This window comes from Lycium ferocissimum, chromosome 8, assembly GCF_029784015.1.
Source record: "Lycium ferocissimum isolate CSIRO_LF1 chromosome 8, AGI_CSIRO_Lferr_CH_V1, whole genome shotgun sequence".
NCBI lineage: Eukaryota > Viridiplantae > Streptophyta > Magnoliopsida > Solanales > Solanaceae > Lycium > Lycium ferocissimum.
In genome coordinates, this window is record NC_081349.1 from 40,922,589 (window position 1) to 40,940,933 (window position 18,345).

An 18,345-nucleotide genomic window follows, 5' to 3' on the forward strand; every position below is an offset into this window, starting at 1 on the left:
GCACTAAAACCCAACCCAACGTCTACCAAAAAGTACAACACGACGCGCACGTCACACCCCGCTTACGTTAGAAAAAACTTAGACCAAACGTAAAGAAAAGTCAATCAGCGCACGTTAGCTACTACCGCTTTAGTACCTTCTTCACCAAATTGCCAAAAAATCACAGACGATCAGAAGGAAAAAAAAAAAAAAAATTTTACAAAAACTAGCAATCGCAATCACCGATCACTTCCTTCTGACCGTCCGATCAACTTTTCCGATCAATTCACAATCAATTACAACATTAATTGCGATTTCATATATTAAAATTAATTAAAAATGTGGGTGTTTTATTTGATCTCGTTGCCTTTAACCCTAGGCATGGTGATTTGGACTTTAAAGTATTTTTCTGGACCAGAAGTACCTCGTTACGTGTTTTTTACAGTTGGTTATACATGGTTTTGCTCTATTGCTGTTATTATTCTTGTCCCTGCTGATATTTGGACGGTACATTTTTATTATTTCTTCTTTTATTACAGCATTTTAGTTCATTTTATTTATCTAATGTTTTGCTAATTTGTTTAGTTGTTCCTTTTCGTTTCAATTTGTTTGTCTGGTTTTGACATGGCGCGGAGTTTAAGAAAGTAAAGAAAGACTTTTAAATCTTGTGGTCTTACACTAAACATATGTAGAATGTACGAAAATGCAATTTAATTTTGTCGTCTTAAACATGTCATGTGGGATGTTGAAATTAAGGGGTTTCCAAATTTAGAAAGAGGCATTCTTTTTGACACGTACTAAAAAGGAAAGTAAGACAAGCAAATTGTCATGTGGAAAGTTGAAATTAAAGTACTTTTCTTGTCCAGAAGTTCCTCGTTACGTGTTCTTTACAGTTGGTGACCTGAGTTATTACACTGGGTATGTTATTGTTGTTGCTGACCTGACTTATTACGTTTCTTCAGTTTAATTTACATTAGATAGGAAGATATGGAGGTCGAGGATTAGGGTAGAAGGGTGGTTGGTAGCTGAAGAGGGGAGGGGGGTACCTGGACTGTAGTATTTATTCCGGCCTTTTTTTTTTTTTTTTTTTTTTTTTTTTTTTTTTATAGTAGTACTCAGTTATAACGTAGTCACTTATTTTTTGATGTGTATTACGATCTGTTGCTGCATTTGTTTTGTATCTTGCTATTTTCTTTTGAGCCGAGGGTCTATTGGAAACAACCTCTCTACTCCACAAAGGTAGGGGTAAGATCTGGGTACATCTTACCCTCTCTAGGCCGTAGTTGTGGGATTACATTGGGTATGTTGTTGTTGTTGTTGCTTGATAGACTAGAACAGCTAGGAATTTATGTGGACATAACTAAGATATAGAATAGAATAAAAGCTAAGGAGTTATATAGGCGATACAGATTAGTTGGGATTAAAACCTAATTGTTGTTGGTACACTTTAGAGAACCTCTCATTTTGTCTTAGAAGATGAATTTTGGCACAATTTTGCTGTTGCTACTGGTCTTTTAATACGGCTTTTTAGTTTAAATTTATTTAATGTTTGTCTGGTTTGACTTGACACGGGGTTTAAGAAAGTAAAGAAGGACGTTTGAATCGTGTGGAAACTAAAAGATATGTAGAATGTACCAAAATGACCTTTAATCTTTTGATCTTAAACATGCCAAGTGGAAAGTTGGAATTAAAGAGTTGTCAAAAAGGGAAAGAAGCACTCTTTTTGAAACGGACTTAAAAAGGAAAGTAAGACAAATAAATGGAAATGGAGGGATTACGTTTCATCATTTTAATTTTGTTTTTGGAGTTGGTGAGGGATGAGGCAAACCTAAAACTAGTTGTCTTGAGAGACTAGAATAGCCGGGAATTAATGTGGACTTAACTAAGAAGTAGAATAGACTAAAAGCTAAGCAATTATGTAGGCCATACAGATTAGCTGGGGATTAAAGCCTAATTATTGTTGGTACACTTTGGAGCACCTCTCATTTTGTCTTGAAAGATGAATTTTGGCACTATTTTGCTGTTGCTACTATTTTTTAGTCTGAATGCTCTTTACTGCTTTCCTTATAGTTGCCATGTTTTCTTCGCTGCCGTATTTCCTTCTCATAACTATTTTGATTTGCTGCACTTGAGCCGAGGGTCTTCCGGAAACAACCTCTCTACCTGGTCAATAACATACCCAGTGTAGTCCCACATGTGGGGTTTGGGGAGGGTAGGATGTACTCAGAGTGTCGGAGACCTTAAAGGCTAATTAGGCGATATTTGATGCTGATTAGTTGAGATAAAACCTAATTGTTGTCGGTACACTTTAGAGCACCTCTCATTTTGTCTTTTTTTTTTTGATGAGATAAATGATTTCATTGCAGGCATCAAGCAGATGCATAGTAGTTACAAAAGTAGAATAGCAAAAGGGCCAGCTCTCCTTTATATAGCTAGTTAAGGGACAGGGAGCTGACAAAGTTCAGAAAGGTAACAGGGGAATCTAATGGAGATAAATAAACCCAGCTATACAAAAACATGAGGCATTTAGCTTTTAAAGATTGGTAGGTAGTTGATATCCCATCAAAGCATCTTCTATTCCTTTCATTCCAGATACTCCAACAGATGGCTGCAGGTATCATCTTCCAGATTCTCTTGATGGCACTATCAACTCTCCAGCAACTCCAGCTTACAAAAACATCCCTGATACTCTTGAGGCATGACCCATTTGAGTCCAAAAAGTACTAAAAACATATTCCATTAATTTGCAGCTATTGGACACTGTAGAAATAAGTGGTTGTGAGTTTTTGCTTCCTTCATGCACATATAACATCTGTTAGCCATCTGAAACGTCCTTCTAGCTAGATTGTCTTGAGTCAAGCAAGCTTTATGAAGTGCAGTCCAGCTAAAGCAGCTGATCTTAGGGGGCAGTTTGATCTTCCATATAAGCTTCCAAGGCCAATGAGCTGTAATTTCATTCTGTGGGCCTAGAAGTTTGTATGCTGCTTTAACTGAGAACTTTCCGTTCCTTGTTTCTCCCCAATTGAGTTGGTCTGGTGTTTCACTATTTATTGCAACACTATGAAGTGCTGCTAGTAAGCTTACCAACTCCTCCATTTCCCAATCTTGTATGTTCCTTCTAAGGATGACGTTCCATGAATTCCTTTCTCTGTGTTGTTGAACTGTAGAGTTTGGCTCCCTTGATAACTGAAACATGTTGGGATAAGCAGCCATTAAAGGGATGTCGCCTAATCATTTGTCTCTCCAAAATCTGATATGCTGCCCATTCCCTGCTACTAAGTGTTGGTGTTGTGAGAACTCCTCCCATAACTTGCTTATGCTTCTCTAGACACCAACCCCATATGGCTCTGTTGGGATATGAGAGCACCAGTGGTTTAGCGCTCCATGCTTGGCAATAATTACATCCTTCCAAAGGCTCTGCTCCTCCTGAGTGTATCTCCATAACCATTTCATTAGTAGGCTTTTGTTGTGCAGTGATAAGTCTCTAATGCCGAGGCCGCCCAACTTTTTTGGTAACAAGACTATTGGCCACTGCACCAAATGAAATTTATGGTCGGTGCTATTCCCTTTCCAAAGGAAATTCCTTCTAGTTTTGTCCAATTGCTCCAAAGCCTTACTGGTTATGGGATGTAGTGACATACTGTAGGTTGGGATGCTATCAAGCACACTGTTAATCAATGTTAGTCTGCCCCCCATTGATAGGTACTGCATTTGCCAAGTAGCAAGTCTCTTTTCAAACTTCTCGATGACTCCACTCCAGATGCCCTCTGTCTTATATTTAGCCCCTAGTGGGAGTCCTAAGTATGTGGTTGGAAAAGTACCAGTTCTGCAACCCAGTATGTCTGCCAGTTCCTCAACATTCTGCACTTCATTTACAGGATAAATCACACTCTTGGCATGTTTATATGAAGACCTGAAACTGCTTCAAATATTAGTAGAGTAAGGTTTAGATGGAGGATCTGCTCTCTGTCAGCCCCACAGAAGACCAAAGTGTCATCTGCATATAGCAAATGGGAGATGTTGACTGCTCTCATTTTGTCTTAAAAGATGAATTTTGAGATATTGGAATGAAGTAGGTCCAACAGGGGGGTTGTGTGGACGGTACATTCTTCTTCTAATATGACTTTTTAGTTTAAATTCATCTGATGTTTATCTGGTTTTGACTTGGCATGGAGTTTAAGAAAGTAAAGAGGACTTTTGAATCTTGTGGTCTAAAACTAAAGATACGTGGAATGTACCAAAATGCCCTCTAATCTTGTGGTCTTAAACATGTCATGTGGAAAGTTGGAATTAAAGAGTTGTCAAAAAGGGAAACATGCATTCCTTTTGAAACAGATTAAAAAGGAAAGTACAAGCAAATTGAAACGGAGGGAGTGATAGTTAAGGATTTATATGGGTGATATGGTTTAGTTGGGACTAAAGCTTAATTGTTGTTGGTACACTTTAGAGCAGCTCTCATTTTGCCTTAAAAGATGAATTTTGAGTACTAGAATGAAGTACATCCAACCGGGGGGTGGGGGGGGGGGTGGGAGGGAATGTTGCGTGTAGAACAGGTAGCTATTTCAAGTCACTGAGGTAGTTCTGCTGGGGTTTATGACGAATGGTCTTTCTCATGAAATGTTTAACAGTTTTAATTCTAATAGTTAATCAGTAATGTGATGAATACCCTTGATTCATTATGGTTCAGTTTCAAAGGCATTTTTTTTTTATAATTCTGTATGTTGCGCATGTTGATGGTACACTTTAGAGCTCCTCTGATTATGTCTTAAAACCTGAATTTTGAGTACTGGAATGAAGTAGGTCCACTGAGTGTGTGTGTTGGGGGGGGGGGGGGGATGTTTGTGTGTGTGGAACAGGTAGCCCTTTTTGAAATAATTCTGCTGGGGGTTATGAGGAATGGACTTTTTATCAAATGTTTAACAGTTTTAATTCTAATATTTAGTCTGTAATGTAATGAATAACCTTGATTCAATGTGGTTAATTTTCAAAGACATCTTTTTTATATTTCTGTATGCTGTGCATGTTGATGGCGAACAAGTCTTGTTCACGAAACTAGTGCATGTGTAATGGAATTCTGGTTGTCTGGTGTCTTGCGGTAGCTGAGTTTTGAAAGAACATATTTGGCCACCTTCTTCTAGGCTTCTAGCTTGTGTATGGATTTTCTCTGTATCTAACAACGTTAGGAATGTTACGAAGTTTAGTGAAATTATTGATAGGTAAAAATGTTGTCTTTGATGTAAATATTCGTACAAAAGTATATGATGTTTACTTTATGCTGATTTTTTTGTCTTTTTGTTAAGACAATCATTGGGCATGGTAACGGAGGCATATCGTTCTTTTGGAGCTGGTCATATTGGAGTACATTCCTACTCACATGGTATGATGGACTTCTATTTATATCTGTTTGCTTCTTGAGGTGGATCTGCTGATATAGCAAATGCCTATACTTTTTGTGCTATTTCATATATGTTTTCGGATGCTCTTTATTTCAGTCTGTCTGGACAGTTAATTATCTCCACGACCAATTATTGCAATATAGCCAACCTCAACTAATGTGTTGATTGATTGACTGGTAGGTACCACATATTGTAATCTTCCCAAAAAATGTGAATTTAGAAGCTTCTCTGAAAGAAAATTAAATTACATAGATTCTAGATCGCTTCACTTAACCTTTTGCATTGTTGTTTGTTACAAAGAGCTTTGTGTTAATATTTGTGTCTTAGGTTTGCAACACTCTCTTTTGCTGTAAGCTGGAAGGCAACTACTCAAATATCATATTTTCCAATTTTCTCTGGGGAGCGATATCTGATTTCACATTTCTATGATGCGTCTAACACACATCTATTTATATTGTCGAATAGGCTCGTGGTTCCCCTCATTCAAGGTTATGAAGATGCTGGAGACTTCACACTTGTAGAGCGATTGAAGACTAGCATACATGCCAACTTGGTCTTCTACGCCATCTTGGGGGTTGTAGGTCTTCTTGGACTTATTCTCCTCATTACGATGCGGAAAAGTTGGTGCGTCCTTTTTCTCTAAACATTTACTCCATATGTTTCAACTTATGTGTTCTTACTTTCCTTTTTTAGTCTGTTTAAGAAAGAATGCCACTTCCCATATTTAGTAATTTTAATATTCTACATGGCATGTTTAAGACCACACGATTTAAGGGTATTTTGGTACAATATACACATCTTTAGTTAAAGACCACAAGATTAAAAAGTCTTCCTCACTTTTCTTAAACTCCGTGCACAATCAAACTAAGACACATAAAATGAAACAAAGGGAGTAATAGTTAATCATAGAGGCGGGTTCCTTTATTACATTGAGCTGCACTCGGTTTAGATATTGAATTGGATGGAAGAGCTTGGTCTCTCATTCTTTTACCTGACTTATATTGGATTGATCTAGCAATTAGCTGCTGTTTCGACTGCATGAACACACTATTTTTGGGGTGGCGAGTATCATCATTTTTTCCGAAAGTTCTATTCCAATGGAAAGGGATCCATATTAAGCTCATCTTGTTAGTTCTTAACATATGACAATACTCTTAATTAGTTTTTGAGGATGTATAAGTCACCTTGAAAATTATAGAGCACAACTGTAAGACTTGTTTATGGTTGCTAAATTAAAATTTGTTTTACTTTACATATGAGACATAAGTCTTAATTAGTTCTTGTCACCTTGCTGTGAAAAATGTAATCAAAGGCACCTGGATTTCTGTCTCCAAGAAATTTCCTCTTACTTTGTTATCTCTTCGATTTCCGTAATCAAGTATGCTTTCTGCACCAACTCTGGATTTCTGTCTCCCAGGAATATTCTGATGCTTTCCATTTCAAGAAGTTTTCAAGTGCTTATGATTTCCTCCTCTCCATGTTGCCAAAGACGTGTGTGTTCCATTCAATCAGCTTCCTTTTAACATCTTGACTTTACTGCCTGGTTTGAAATCTGTTCTCCTTGTTACTTCAAAATCATTCCATCAACTTCTTACCATGTCTATAATACCTTCAGGTTCCAACCACATTTTTTTGAATTTAAAGTATGTCTTTCTACTCTCCACTGCCCTTAATACAACATTAGAGGGCTATGATCTGACACTACTTTTTGAAGCGAAGATTGTTTATGTATTTGAAATTTTCATCACATTCGGTCGAGAATAAGAACTTATCTATTCTTGAGGCTATGTCTGACTTGCCTCTTGACCACGTAAATTCTGCCCCATTTTGAGGAGGATTAACTAGTTCCATTTTTTTTTTTTTTTACCATACATTTTGACAATCTCTGGTTGTTGTTTCTTCATGTGTGTATCTTGTCACGTTGAAGTTAGCACATATAACCGAAGGTCCTTTCCTGATTTCTTTTATTCCTGCTAGTTCATCCATACCTCCTTCTTCCCTTTCTTTTTATGTGGTGCATGAACTCCTGATAGTTGCCAATTATATCCAGTATGTGTTTTTTCAAACTGCATGAAACAGAATATTGTCCCTTAAGACAATCCACCTTTTCCAATTCCTTTTATCCCATTAGACTATTATTCCACGTCTAATATGGCATGCGTCAAAAGCCTCGTATTCCGCTCTACTACCTGCCTGGATTTGTCTCACCTCTCTATCGTGCCATATAGCCTTCTTAGTTTCTTTACAAACAAACAAGTCAGCCTTCCATTGAAATTTAACCAATCAGGAAAAATAAAATAAAATAAAATAAAATCAGCCTTCCATTTTTGCGTCAAGAATTTAACTGTCCTAGGTTTGGAAAAGTCATTAAATGTCTTATGTTCCGACTTAACATTTTCATCTTTGTCGCAAAATTTTGCAACTCTGTTTCCTATCTTCTTTGCTGCCTGTCCTACTTTTGTAGTTGATGTGAAACTCCAAATCTTCAATTTTTTCCTCCCTTTTGAGTTTACAGTCTGTTTGATAGTGGAATTAGATTCCTCCAGGTTTCAGCCCTTTTCTTTTCCATTCTCAACAAGAGGTCTAGGATTTCTTACTCGAAACCAGCACATTTTACTCTCAGCACTTTCCTCACTATAATCCAGTTTCTTCTAACCCAATTGAAGTTTTCTGTTCTTTCGCCTTTTTGCCAATTCTTGAATGAAGTTGTTGTCCTGATTCAAGTAGTACATTGTTTTATGTCCACTGTTTTCTTGATTGAGGCTTCATTTGAATGAAGTAATAAAGGGAATGACTGTAAAGGGAATAGAGGAGGAGCAACTAAAGGTGATGTGTCCTGGGGAACACGAGAAAGGAGGGAGACAGGAGGGGACAATGGAAGGAGATATGGGCTGTTATCCAGTTCATTATTTACTCTGTCCGAACCAGATAATTCGGCTTTGCCCTTCATTGGCATTATCATAGCTTTGTCTTTCATTGCCCTTATAGTCTCCTCACATCCATTATTGAACAAATAAATCCCAAATTGTATCTGTTGCTTATTGTATTTGAATGATTAGAGACCGAATCTTGTCAGCATGTCGAAGAAGCAACTCAACCATAGCATCTTCTATTTTACGATTGTTTTAGTAAATATTCCCTGTGTCCATATTTCACAATGACAGGGATGGTAATGTACTGGGGTTTGCTATGGCATGTTCAAATACTTTTGGGCTTGTGACTGGCGCTTTTCTTCTTGGTTTTGGTATGAGTGAAATTCCAAAGAGCATGTGGAAAAATGCAGATTGGACAACTCGTCAGAAGGTGCTTTCTCATAAAATTGCCAAAATGGCTGTGAAGCTTGATGATGCCCATCAAGAATTATCAAATGCTATTGTGGTAAGTCTGGCTTAGGATTTCTGGCTTAGGATTTTGCAATTTTAGTTCAGAATATGCTTGCTAACTTGTTCTGTGGGTTTGGGCTCATTTCTGACTCCAGTACAGCTTGCATTTGACATGTAAATCTGATTTGTCCGTTTTTGAACAATTTTGATGAGTGCAAGAATTTGCAAATTGTATTGTAAAAGTTTTTTGTTTGTTACTCTTATGTTTGTCCAGTAAGTTATATTTTTTGCCCGTCGGATATTTGATAGGAGTGAGCCGAGGGTCTACCGGAAACAGCCTCTCTGCCTCACAAAGGTAGAGGTAAGGTGTCTGCGTACATCCTACCCTCCCCAGACCCCAGTTGTGGGATCATACTGGGCTTGCTGTTGTTGTTGTTGGATATTTGATAGGAGTAGGAAATAAATTACATCAGTTTAACTGGTTCTCTTCCCCTGCACTTGCGAATTAATTGGCATGGTGAAACTGATCAGGTTGCTCAGGCTACATCGAAGCAGATGTCCAAGCGTGATCCGTTGAGGCGTTACATGGATGTTATTGATAGTATGTTAGTTCAAATGGTACTGCTCCTTTTCCATTCCCTTTGAACTATACTGCTTCTCCCTTTTTTTTTTTCCTAAATACATGCGTGATATTTCATTTCATTTCATTTACAGTTTAGGGAGGATCCATCTTTCAAACCGCAAGGGGGTCAATTGGGGGAAGATGACATGGATTATGATACAGATGATAAATCAATGGCAAAACTTAGGCGTAATCTTCGTATAGCTCGAGAGGAGTACTATAGATACAAAAGGTAATGTCAATGCTGCATGTCAACTTGTTCTTCTTATACACCAACTTTATTGTGCCTTCTTGCACTGCTTGTATTCTTCTATACATTTTTTTTTTTTTTTTGATTTTTGATAAAGGTATCAAGAAAAAAAAAAGTATAGAAGAATAGGTTCACATGGACGAGCAGTGCAAGAAGGCACATGAACCTATTCTTCTGTACTTGTTATTCATCCGGAAAAGAATCCTTGTATAGTGAAATTTATTATCCACTAGTTCAAGAATAAGCGTCAGATCCAGGTCTACTTATTCCTTAAAGACATGTAGTATGCAAATATACCGGGTCACGTAGAATGTCGAAGAGCACAGGGCCCTTTTCGATAATATCTTCTAGTTCCTACTGATAACAAGCGTCTGTTACCTCCGTAATGAAATCTATTACTAGACTTCAAATGGTCTTTTGTTGTTTTTAGATTTTTGGAGTTCACAATGCCTACCCATTGGTACAGATGTTTGATAGATGCTTGTGGAAAGCTGTTCTTTTGTCCTGGCTTTCACCTTTGGTACTGATTGTTTACAGGTCTTTCCCTTTAACATCTTATACATCATGGGCTAAAGATGGATACTGTTCTTTAAGCTTCTGAATGAAGCTAGAATTAAACTTTTGACGCTCATGACTAACCACTTTGTCCTGGTTATCTATGCCCTTCACTGGCTCCTATTTTGCTTGTTATATCTGTGTTTGAAAAACGTCGATTATATAAAACTCCTTATTCTGCAATTCTTGCTAGAACTTTCTTTTGTATCCACATTTTTTTCTCAGTATGTTTCAGCAACATATTGGTGATGTCTCATTATCTTCTGTCTGTAGAAATTTAATGCTTTCGCCAGTGGCCAACTGATAACTTTATCTTCTAACATGCAGTGAGTATTTGACATGTGTAACAGAGGCTCTTGAACTGGAAGATACAATAAAGAATTATGAGCAGCGCGATTTAACTGGTTGGTATGTGTCATTATTCTACTTTTGAATTCTGGTAGCTGTTCTATATTTATCTTTCGAAACTATTGTATACAGAATTTTCAATGATGTTGTGAAACGCAATATGGAGCGATGAGAAGTGATGGGTTATCGTTTCTCATTGGTAAAACGATACGACTTGAAAGAAAAAAAGATTGAAAAAAAAAAAAGAAGAGAAAAAGTAAGGTGGGTAGCTATCTGAGAATTAGGAATGTCTCTGGTCTGCAACCCTTGTTCTTCTTCTCTGGTTTACGACTGCTCTTCGTTAACTACTTCTGTTTATCAGCTTCTCTCAATTTGCTCTCTTTCATTTCACAATGAGCTTTCTTCTTCTGGTGAGCAAGTTGTCTCTTCTCGCAGCTTTCAATTTAGGCAGCATTGTTGTTGTTGGCATGCAAGTCCTATTCTTTTGCTACTTCTGCTTCGTTGTGCTTCTCTTCTCTCTTACTCCTTTTTGATTCTTCAAAATTTGATTTATGGGAAGATTGTCTGGAATGAAAAATGATGCATCTACATCTAGTTATTGGTGCAATTGCTAAAGCAATTAGGGATTGTACATAAATACCCCCCAAAGTACTCTTTTTCAGTTACGACTTTAAACTATGCGGGGGTCCTAGTACCCTTAGAACTCGTTCGAAGTGGGTATGAAGAACCCTTTTTAGCCCAGCTGGCATGGTTACACCCCTATAGTGCATGAGATGGAAAGAAAGTTACAACTTTATTTTTTTATACAACATTTCTCCCATTTAAAATATTTTTTAAAATTATTTATTTTCATACTCTTTTTTATTTATTTTCTTCCTTCTCTTTCCTTTTTTAATCTGGTTTTCACTTGCTGCACCACCACTGTCCTTGTAATCACCATAGCCATCACTATTGACCTTCGTCCTTCTCTCTCATTCACACCACCATTCTGCTGCCGCCACAAATCAACCATTAAAACCAAAGCAGAAGGAAGAAGAAGCTGTAAAAAAGGTAAAAAGAAAGAATTTTTTTGTGTGTGTGTGTGTGTGTGGGGGGGGGGGGGGGGGGGGGCAGGGAAGGATATGGATGGAATGAAAAAAAGAAGAAAGAATTTTGGGGATCGAAGATTGAACAAATGGAAGACGAAATAATTGATGGTGGTGGTGAGGGATTGAACTAAAGAAAAGAAGAAATAATTGGGAGGTGATTGGAAAGAAAGGAATCAACGATGTTTTGAAAGCAAATATGAAAACATGCAACAACATACCCAGTGTAATCCCACAAGTGGGGTCTGCGGAGGGTACAGTGTATGCAGACCTTAACCCTACCTCAGGAGGTAGAGAGGCTGTTTCCCATAGACCCTCGGCTCAAAAGAAAAACATTTCAAAGCATGTCGGAAAAAGAAATAGTGGCAGTGATGGATCCATGGCAAAATACTATAGACAACATGTCAAATTAACTACAACAAAGTAATACGACAAGTGAAGTACAAGAAACAGCAGATATTATTAGAAATCGAAGGGCAAAAAACTACCCGAGTAATCTTACGACACTAATATAGAAGGATAAGCGACACAACGCTCTACTACCTACAAACCTTCTACCCAAGTCTGAAAATATACATGTATTGAAATATAGATGTATATCTTTTTTGGCTGGCTTTTGGGTGTAGACTAGAAGATGTTAATACAACAGATAAGATCTTTAGGAGTCTCTTTTTCTTTCACTTTTCACTTCTTAAAGCACTGATTTCAATTTTGACAAACTATATTTGGCTGTTTAAGGATAGATTTTAAAAAAGAGGGACTTGTTTGGTAAGGGGATAATCTATTGTCGTGAAATGAAATCTTTTTGACATTTTCTGACCTTTTCTATTTTTTGCCTTTATTACTCTCTTTTCTTTTCCCTCTTCTTCTGCTTTAGTTTCCTTTTGCTTTTCAGTCCTTGACATTTTTGCACAAGAGTTTGAAACTCCAATTATTTGCAATAATTTGATCTAAATCTAGTCCCTTTGCTGCTAGATTTTTACTTTAGTGTTAAAATTTATGCAGGAAATTTGTTTCAACCTTGAGGTCTGAAAGGGCTGGAACATTGGGTTCCTTCTTTGACAGAACAGGTATTTTTCAAGGGTCATATTCTATAGTTTATATATCTGCGGTAGATGGATTCAAAGGAGGAGCATTGTCACTTATAGTAGTCCGCATCACTGCTTCATAACTATACTTGAATTTTTTGATGATGACATCATATGCTATAATTGGATTTTCTTTTCTGGTTGGGATTCTCCGAGTGAAGTAGCTAATGTTATACCAAGAGAACCAGTGGAGGAGGAGAGGAGAAGACATCTGAGTCCCTTTGCTGGTCAGATAATAGTAGACCTTGAAAAGAAATGTTAGTTAAGCGGTTATAGACTCAAGCCTTGAGCCAACCACAAAAGATTATGTTTGAATGTTGATATATACCGTCTTTCATGATTTCATAACTTCTAATCTCTTCCAGTAAGCTAGAGGTTTCATTCAGGACTCCTTAGTTTGTTTGAGCTAAATGAATCCAAAAACACATAGAGGGGGCAGATTTCCATTGGTGCATTATTTTTTTTTAATAACCGAGAAATCCCTCTTGTGGGTGGTTTGAAACTCTTTTTTGTTTTTTGTTTTTTTGGACAGTCTAACTCGGTGGATAATGAGCCCATCCGTCTTCCCTTCACTTAAATACCAGGTTTTTATGAATAAATGTTATCAAAAAAGAAAAAAATACCAGGTTTTTGTCAGCGCAGGGTTCAACTGTGACATATAACAAGTTGCGCTCTTACCACTAGACCAAAATCCTGGGTACAACAATATTGCATTGTTAATCAAGACAAGCACATTGAACTCTTACCAAGAACTGGTCTTACAAAGTTGGCACGAATGTTATCCCAAACATAGTAAATTAGCTACAAGTATGCTGTAAAAGAACTAGGAACAGATACCAATGTGCTTCGTCATTTAACTAAATATGCAGTTATACTCTAGTAAATAGAGTACTAATTAGACAATAGGAGTGATAATTCATGCTTTAGTTTTTTATTTGATCATTGGTCGGTCTTCTGTCAAAGTTATCAGGATTGAGGACAATACCATTAATGACATCCTTAGCTTTGGATACCCTCTAACCCACATGAATAGAAGGATTTGGACATATGCCTTGCAGAGTGTGTTGATTATAAACAATAGCGACTACTATGCCTCAATCGCAAGTTGTTGGTTATCCAACTAATGATTTGTTTGATGGTGTCTTGGTTGATCGTTTATTCTGAGTCATAGCTGGCTAATATGTAGTCAAGTATTTTATTTTTTGAACTATTAGATTTGTCATATAAGATCTGCTTGTATTTGGTTTCTCCACTGTTGGAATAAAAGTTTACATTCTTTTCCAGAATTAATCTGGCGATGTGTCCTGCGGAAGCAATTACAGAAAGTCTCAGCTGTAATTCTTGGTTGTATGTCAGCTGCTATTTTATTAGCTGAAGCAACTCTATTGCCAAGAGGAGTTGATTTATCTCTATTTTCCATTCTTATAAAGTCTGTTGGAGATCAAGAGGTTCTTGTTCAGGTATTTTCAGACGATTTTGTTCTTATATGGAAGTTCTACACTTGCTCGGGAATGTTTCTAGTGTTTCTAGCATCTTTTATCGGATAATCATGAGGCATGACATGCTAATCATGGTACCATAAAAATTTTGGTTTGGGGTTAACTGCTTAATAAGTCATGTTTCTTACAGTTTATTGGTCCAGGCATCAGCTTTTGCAATAGCTATACTTGTGTCATTATTTTGTGATAGAGATTCTACTAATTGTTAAAATGTAACAAAATTGCTTATTAAGGAGGTTGTAAGAACTTGATAATATAGTCATTTTTAATTGCTAGAAAGAGGTATTATTTGTTCTTTTTTTAATATAACAAAAGGAGCACCTATGATGTCTTTGTAGTGATTATACCTTATAAAAAAAATTGTCTCTGTAGTGATTACTTTGTAGCATTTGTAATTGATATTACAGTTCCTGGACACTAGGATGTTATTATTTAGGAGTCATCCTACTTTTGTCATTGTTCTATGCTCTTCTACCTGTGTATGTCTTCTTATGCATCTTGAACATTAAATACAATCTTCAGCTTTCAAGCCAATCCGTCCTTATTTTGCAGGTGTTTGCTTTTCTGCCACTTATGTATATGTGTGTCTGCACCTACTATTCACTGTTCAAAGCTGGAATGTATATGTTTTACTCATTGACACCGAGACAAACAAGTTCAGTGAGCTTGTTAATGATTTGCTCGTAAGTTTATCCTAGTAATCTTATTACAATATAAGAAATTTGGTTTCCTGTATTAATTTAGTGTTTCCTCAATATACCTTGCAGGATGATTGCTCGTTATGCACCTCCAATCTCATACAATTTTCTTAACCTTATTAGTCTAGGCGAAAACAAGAAAACCATTTTTGAGAAGGTGAGTTTATGGTCAACCTCAGTTTAGTAATCCATAAATAATGATGGTGAACAATTCTTGAAGAAGAAAACTGCAGTCTTCGATGCGTCTTTTAACAACATTAGTCGGCAAGCATTCTTCACTTTTATTCCTTTATATGGTGGTCTAGGATAATATGTAAATGATGCTAATTGATACTAAAATTCTGTGGTTTTCTGTTAAGCTGATTCCTGATTTATGCTGACTGTAACAATGTGAATATGGTATCAAACAAACCATTTCTACTTTACCAGAATTGCATAGACTTCTCCTTTGAGTTCTAGGAGGTTTTCTGAATCCCACCTATTAATCAATAATGCCAAAGAAAGGGTAAAAAGGAGAAAATCATGCCTTGTCTATTCCTCCAAATACCATTTGCCCTTTCCTCAGCCGACCAGCAAAACAACGAATTCAACCACAGATAACCTTTCCCCCAAGGGGCGAATTGGAGTATGAAGTTGTAGATTACCACTTCTTTACATGCCAAAGGGAACTCTGTATTTTCAAATTGGGAATGATGCTTTTGTAATTCTGACTTAAACTAAGTGAAGGGATTGCAGTTTGGCAAGGTAAAAGATTTTGTCCTTGCCATGAGACCAGAATGGTGGAGAATGTTCTCTTCTCCCATATGGTATTGTTTTGTCAAATCTGTATTTGGTTTGACTCGTCAACAAACAAATAAGTTTATTCACTGGGCATTATATGACTCGTGTCTCCTTTTATAATTCATTCCCTTTTGCTTCATGCTTTATTTATGATTGCAGCGAATGGGAACTGTTGACAAGGCTGTTCCTTTCTTTGGTCAAGGATTCAACAAAATTTACCCACTTATTATGGTTATATACACACTGCTAGTTGCAAGCAATTTCTTTGACCGAATAATCAGTTTTCTCGGGAATTGGAAGATATTTAGATTCCAGTCAGAGAAAGACGATATGGATGGTTTTGATCCATCAGGGTTACTGATCTTGCAGAAAGGTAAGCAGGTCACTGGAAATATTACTTTTATCTGTTCCTTTTCTGCAGTATTTTTGTTGGAATGCGAGTTTGTGGTCCACTGAGCGGCTGGAACTGGGCCGTTAATTGCTTAATGTTTTAGTCATCTGGATATTGGAGTATTAGTTAGTGTTGAATTGGAAGTAGTAACACCTGCTGTTTAGCTATTGACTTGCAACAGTTTTTCAACAGTGAACTGAGTATGTTGCAAAATGTTGATGCACCTATCTTTAATCTTTGCAGAACGAAGCTGGCTTGAACAAGGACGCAAACTTGGTGAACATGTTTTGCCATTGGCAAGGAATTTCAACACTATGACAGTGGATCTGGAGTCTGATGGCAATGCCATAGTATGTGATTTACCTTTGAGCTATATTTGGATATCGAGTAGCTCAAAAATATGCATTTAGAAATTTTCAATAAGGGAAAGGAAGAGATGATATTTCCTTGCTTGCATAAGTTGATTGGAAAATGAAGGTTGGAAAGAAGGCAGTGGCTGTTTTCAACTTTCCTTCAAAAGTTTACTCTTGATTAAAAAAAAAACACTTTCCTTCAAAAGTTTATTAACATCTGCAGGAACTTAATTTGAAGAAATTCTCTCTTAAGGGAGACCCTATAATTCGTTTATCCATATATTTCCTGCTTCCCAAATGCAAAAAGAAGGCAACAATATTATTTTTGTACCCCTTCCTTTTCCTATTTGTGTCAATCAAATGATAGCTCTCGTTGTTGTCTTTTCCTTGAGTGTTCATCACAAGGGCGAATTTAATGTACAAATTACGTCTTCAGTCAAAACCATTGGTTTTGGTTCATACCTTGTGTTTGTTAAAGATCCTCTAGTAAGTACAAATAATAGATTTCGAACCAAGTGAATCAAATGGGTTGTGATAGAATTTCGAAACTCGAACTCATAAGGTTCAAGTAGTTCATCCCCACATGCTTCACCACATGCTTTAGGTATGCTTAGTTTCTTCTGTTCTTAAAGTGTTGAGATAAACCGGTGAATCCGGTTCTCGTGAGGAGAACTGCATGTAACTTTTATTTTCTTTGCATGTAAAAATTTATTTCTAATCACTAATGTCTGTGACCATGTCCTGTCAAGTTATCTAGTCATATTTCAGTTACTCGTCATGTTTCAGCCTATTTACATTCACTTAAAAATTTCAGGATACAATTGAATTGAAGGCATCCATGGAATCAAGCAAGGACAGAGGGAGTTCTTCAAAACCTTTGAAGGATGAGGCCCGTAGGTATTCAGGGAGCAAGGAAGCAATTAGCAGCAAATATGCTGCCTTCAGGGAACAGGGCAAGCTACCATCTAATGTGAAGCCAATGGAGGATATAGGCTCTACTAAGGTCTCTTTACTTGATTCTGCCAGCTCTCACTCTGGCAGCACAGTAGCAGCTCCATCAGGTTTGGCTGGAAGATGGGCATCAATGAAAGCAGGTTTCCAGACCTTCAAAACAAACATCGAAGCAAAAAGGTTAATTCCACTACGCCAAGTTGGTGAATTTATTCCTTTACGCCAATCTCAGGATACGAACGTCTCTCGTGCCTCCTCATCCGACTCTCTTGATGAGATATTCCAGAAATTAAAAAAGCCTGCTACGGAGAGTGGAAATTACAGTGATGATGACGATGATGAGAGAATGCCGAGGAGGTGATACTGTAAATTGCTTCCGTTAGATGGAATATACTTGTCGATAACTGTAGAAATCAGGAAGAAAGAGCCAACAATGTGTACAGTTCTCTGAGAAACTATCAGCTGCTTACTCATTCTTTACAGCTGACCTTTGATGTAGTTGAGGGGCTGTGTATGAAAAGATAGGAGCCAAGCAACTGGCCAGAAAGTGATTCCAAGATCGTGCAACGCCTCATGGCAGAACTGTAGGTTATAGGAAAGCTGAAATACAAATCCAGTCCACATTGATGAAGAGAAATCATGTAGGTCAGTGTATTCAACTTTGTATAAGTTGATTCTTGTATAATTCATGTACTGCTAAATTTTGAGGGTGTCGATTACATAATCCATCAGAATGATTCTATAAAATTTTGGTCTGTCACATTGATTATTGACAAAAGGTTAGATATAAAATCCATGAGTACTTCCTTATGCATGAAAATACCTGTTAATTTAGATGGACTAATACAAGGTTTAAATTGGACTCACAGCTTGATGTGGTTTTGTAATTTTTTTTTTTTGATGGAACATGTCCCATGAGAATTATTTGATGAGAAAATTTCTATAACATGTAAGCACTTGAGTTTTATTACATGCAATCCATAATGAATTTGGGTTACATCCAAAGTTATGCAATATTGCATTGATT

General features: G+C 37.0%; 1 protein-coding gene across 2 annotated transcripts; it reads left to right on the forward strand.

Annotated features, from left to right (window-relative positions):
* On the forward strand, positions 1-18,138 carry LOC132068483 (uncharacterized). Of its 2 annotated transcripts, XM_059462083.1 has the most exons (14): positions 1-486; positions 5,280-5,356; positions 5,841-5,999; positions 8,540-8,753; positions 9,230-9,316; positions 9,413-9,552; positions 10,453-10,533; positions 12,564-12,628; positions 13,931-14,106; positions 14,698-14,828; positions 14,913-15,000; positions 15,783-15,996; positions 16,258-16,364; positions 17,182-18,138. In XM_059462083.1, exons 1-14 carry the CDS (start codon positions 319-321, stop codon positions 17,677-17,679), a joined length of 2,205 nt encoding a protein of 734 aa, XP_059318066.1. In that variant the 5' UTR covers positions 1-318; the 3' UTR covers positions 17,680-18,138. The 2 variants fall into 2 exon arrangements, with proteins under 2 accessions (XP_059318066.1, XP_059318067.1); XM_059462084.1 differs by lacking the exon at positions 5,280-5,356 and having other exon boundaries at positions 347-486.
* The last annotated feature ends 207 nt before the right edge of the window (positions 18,139-18,345 follow it).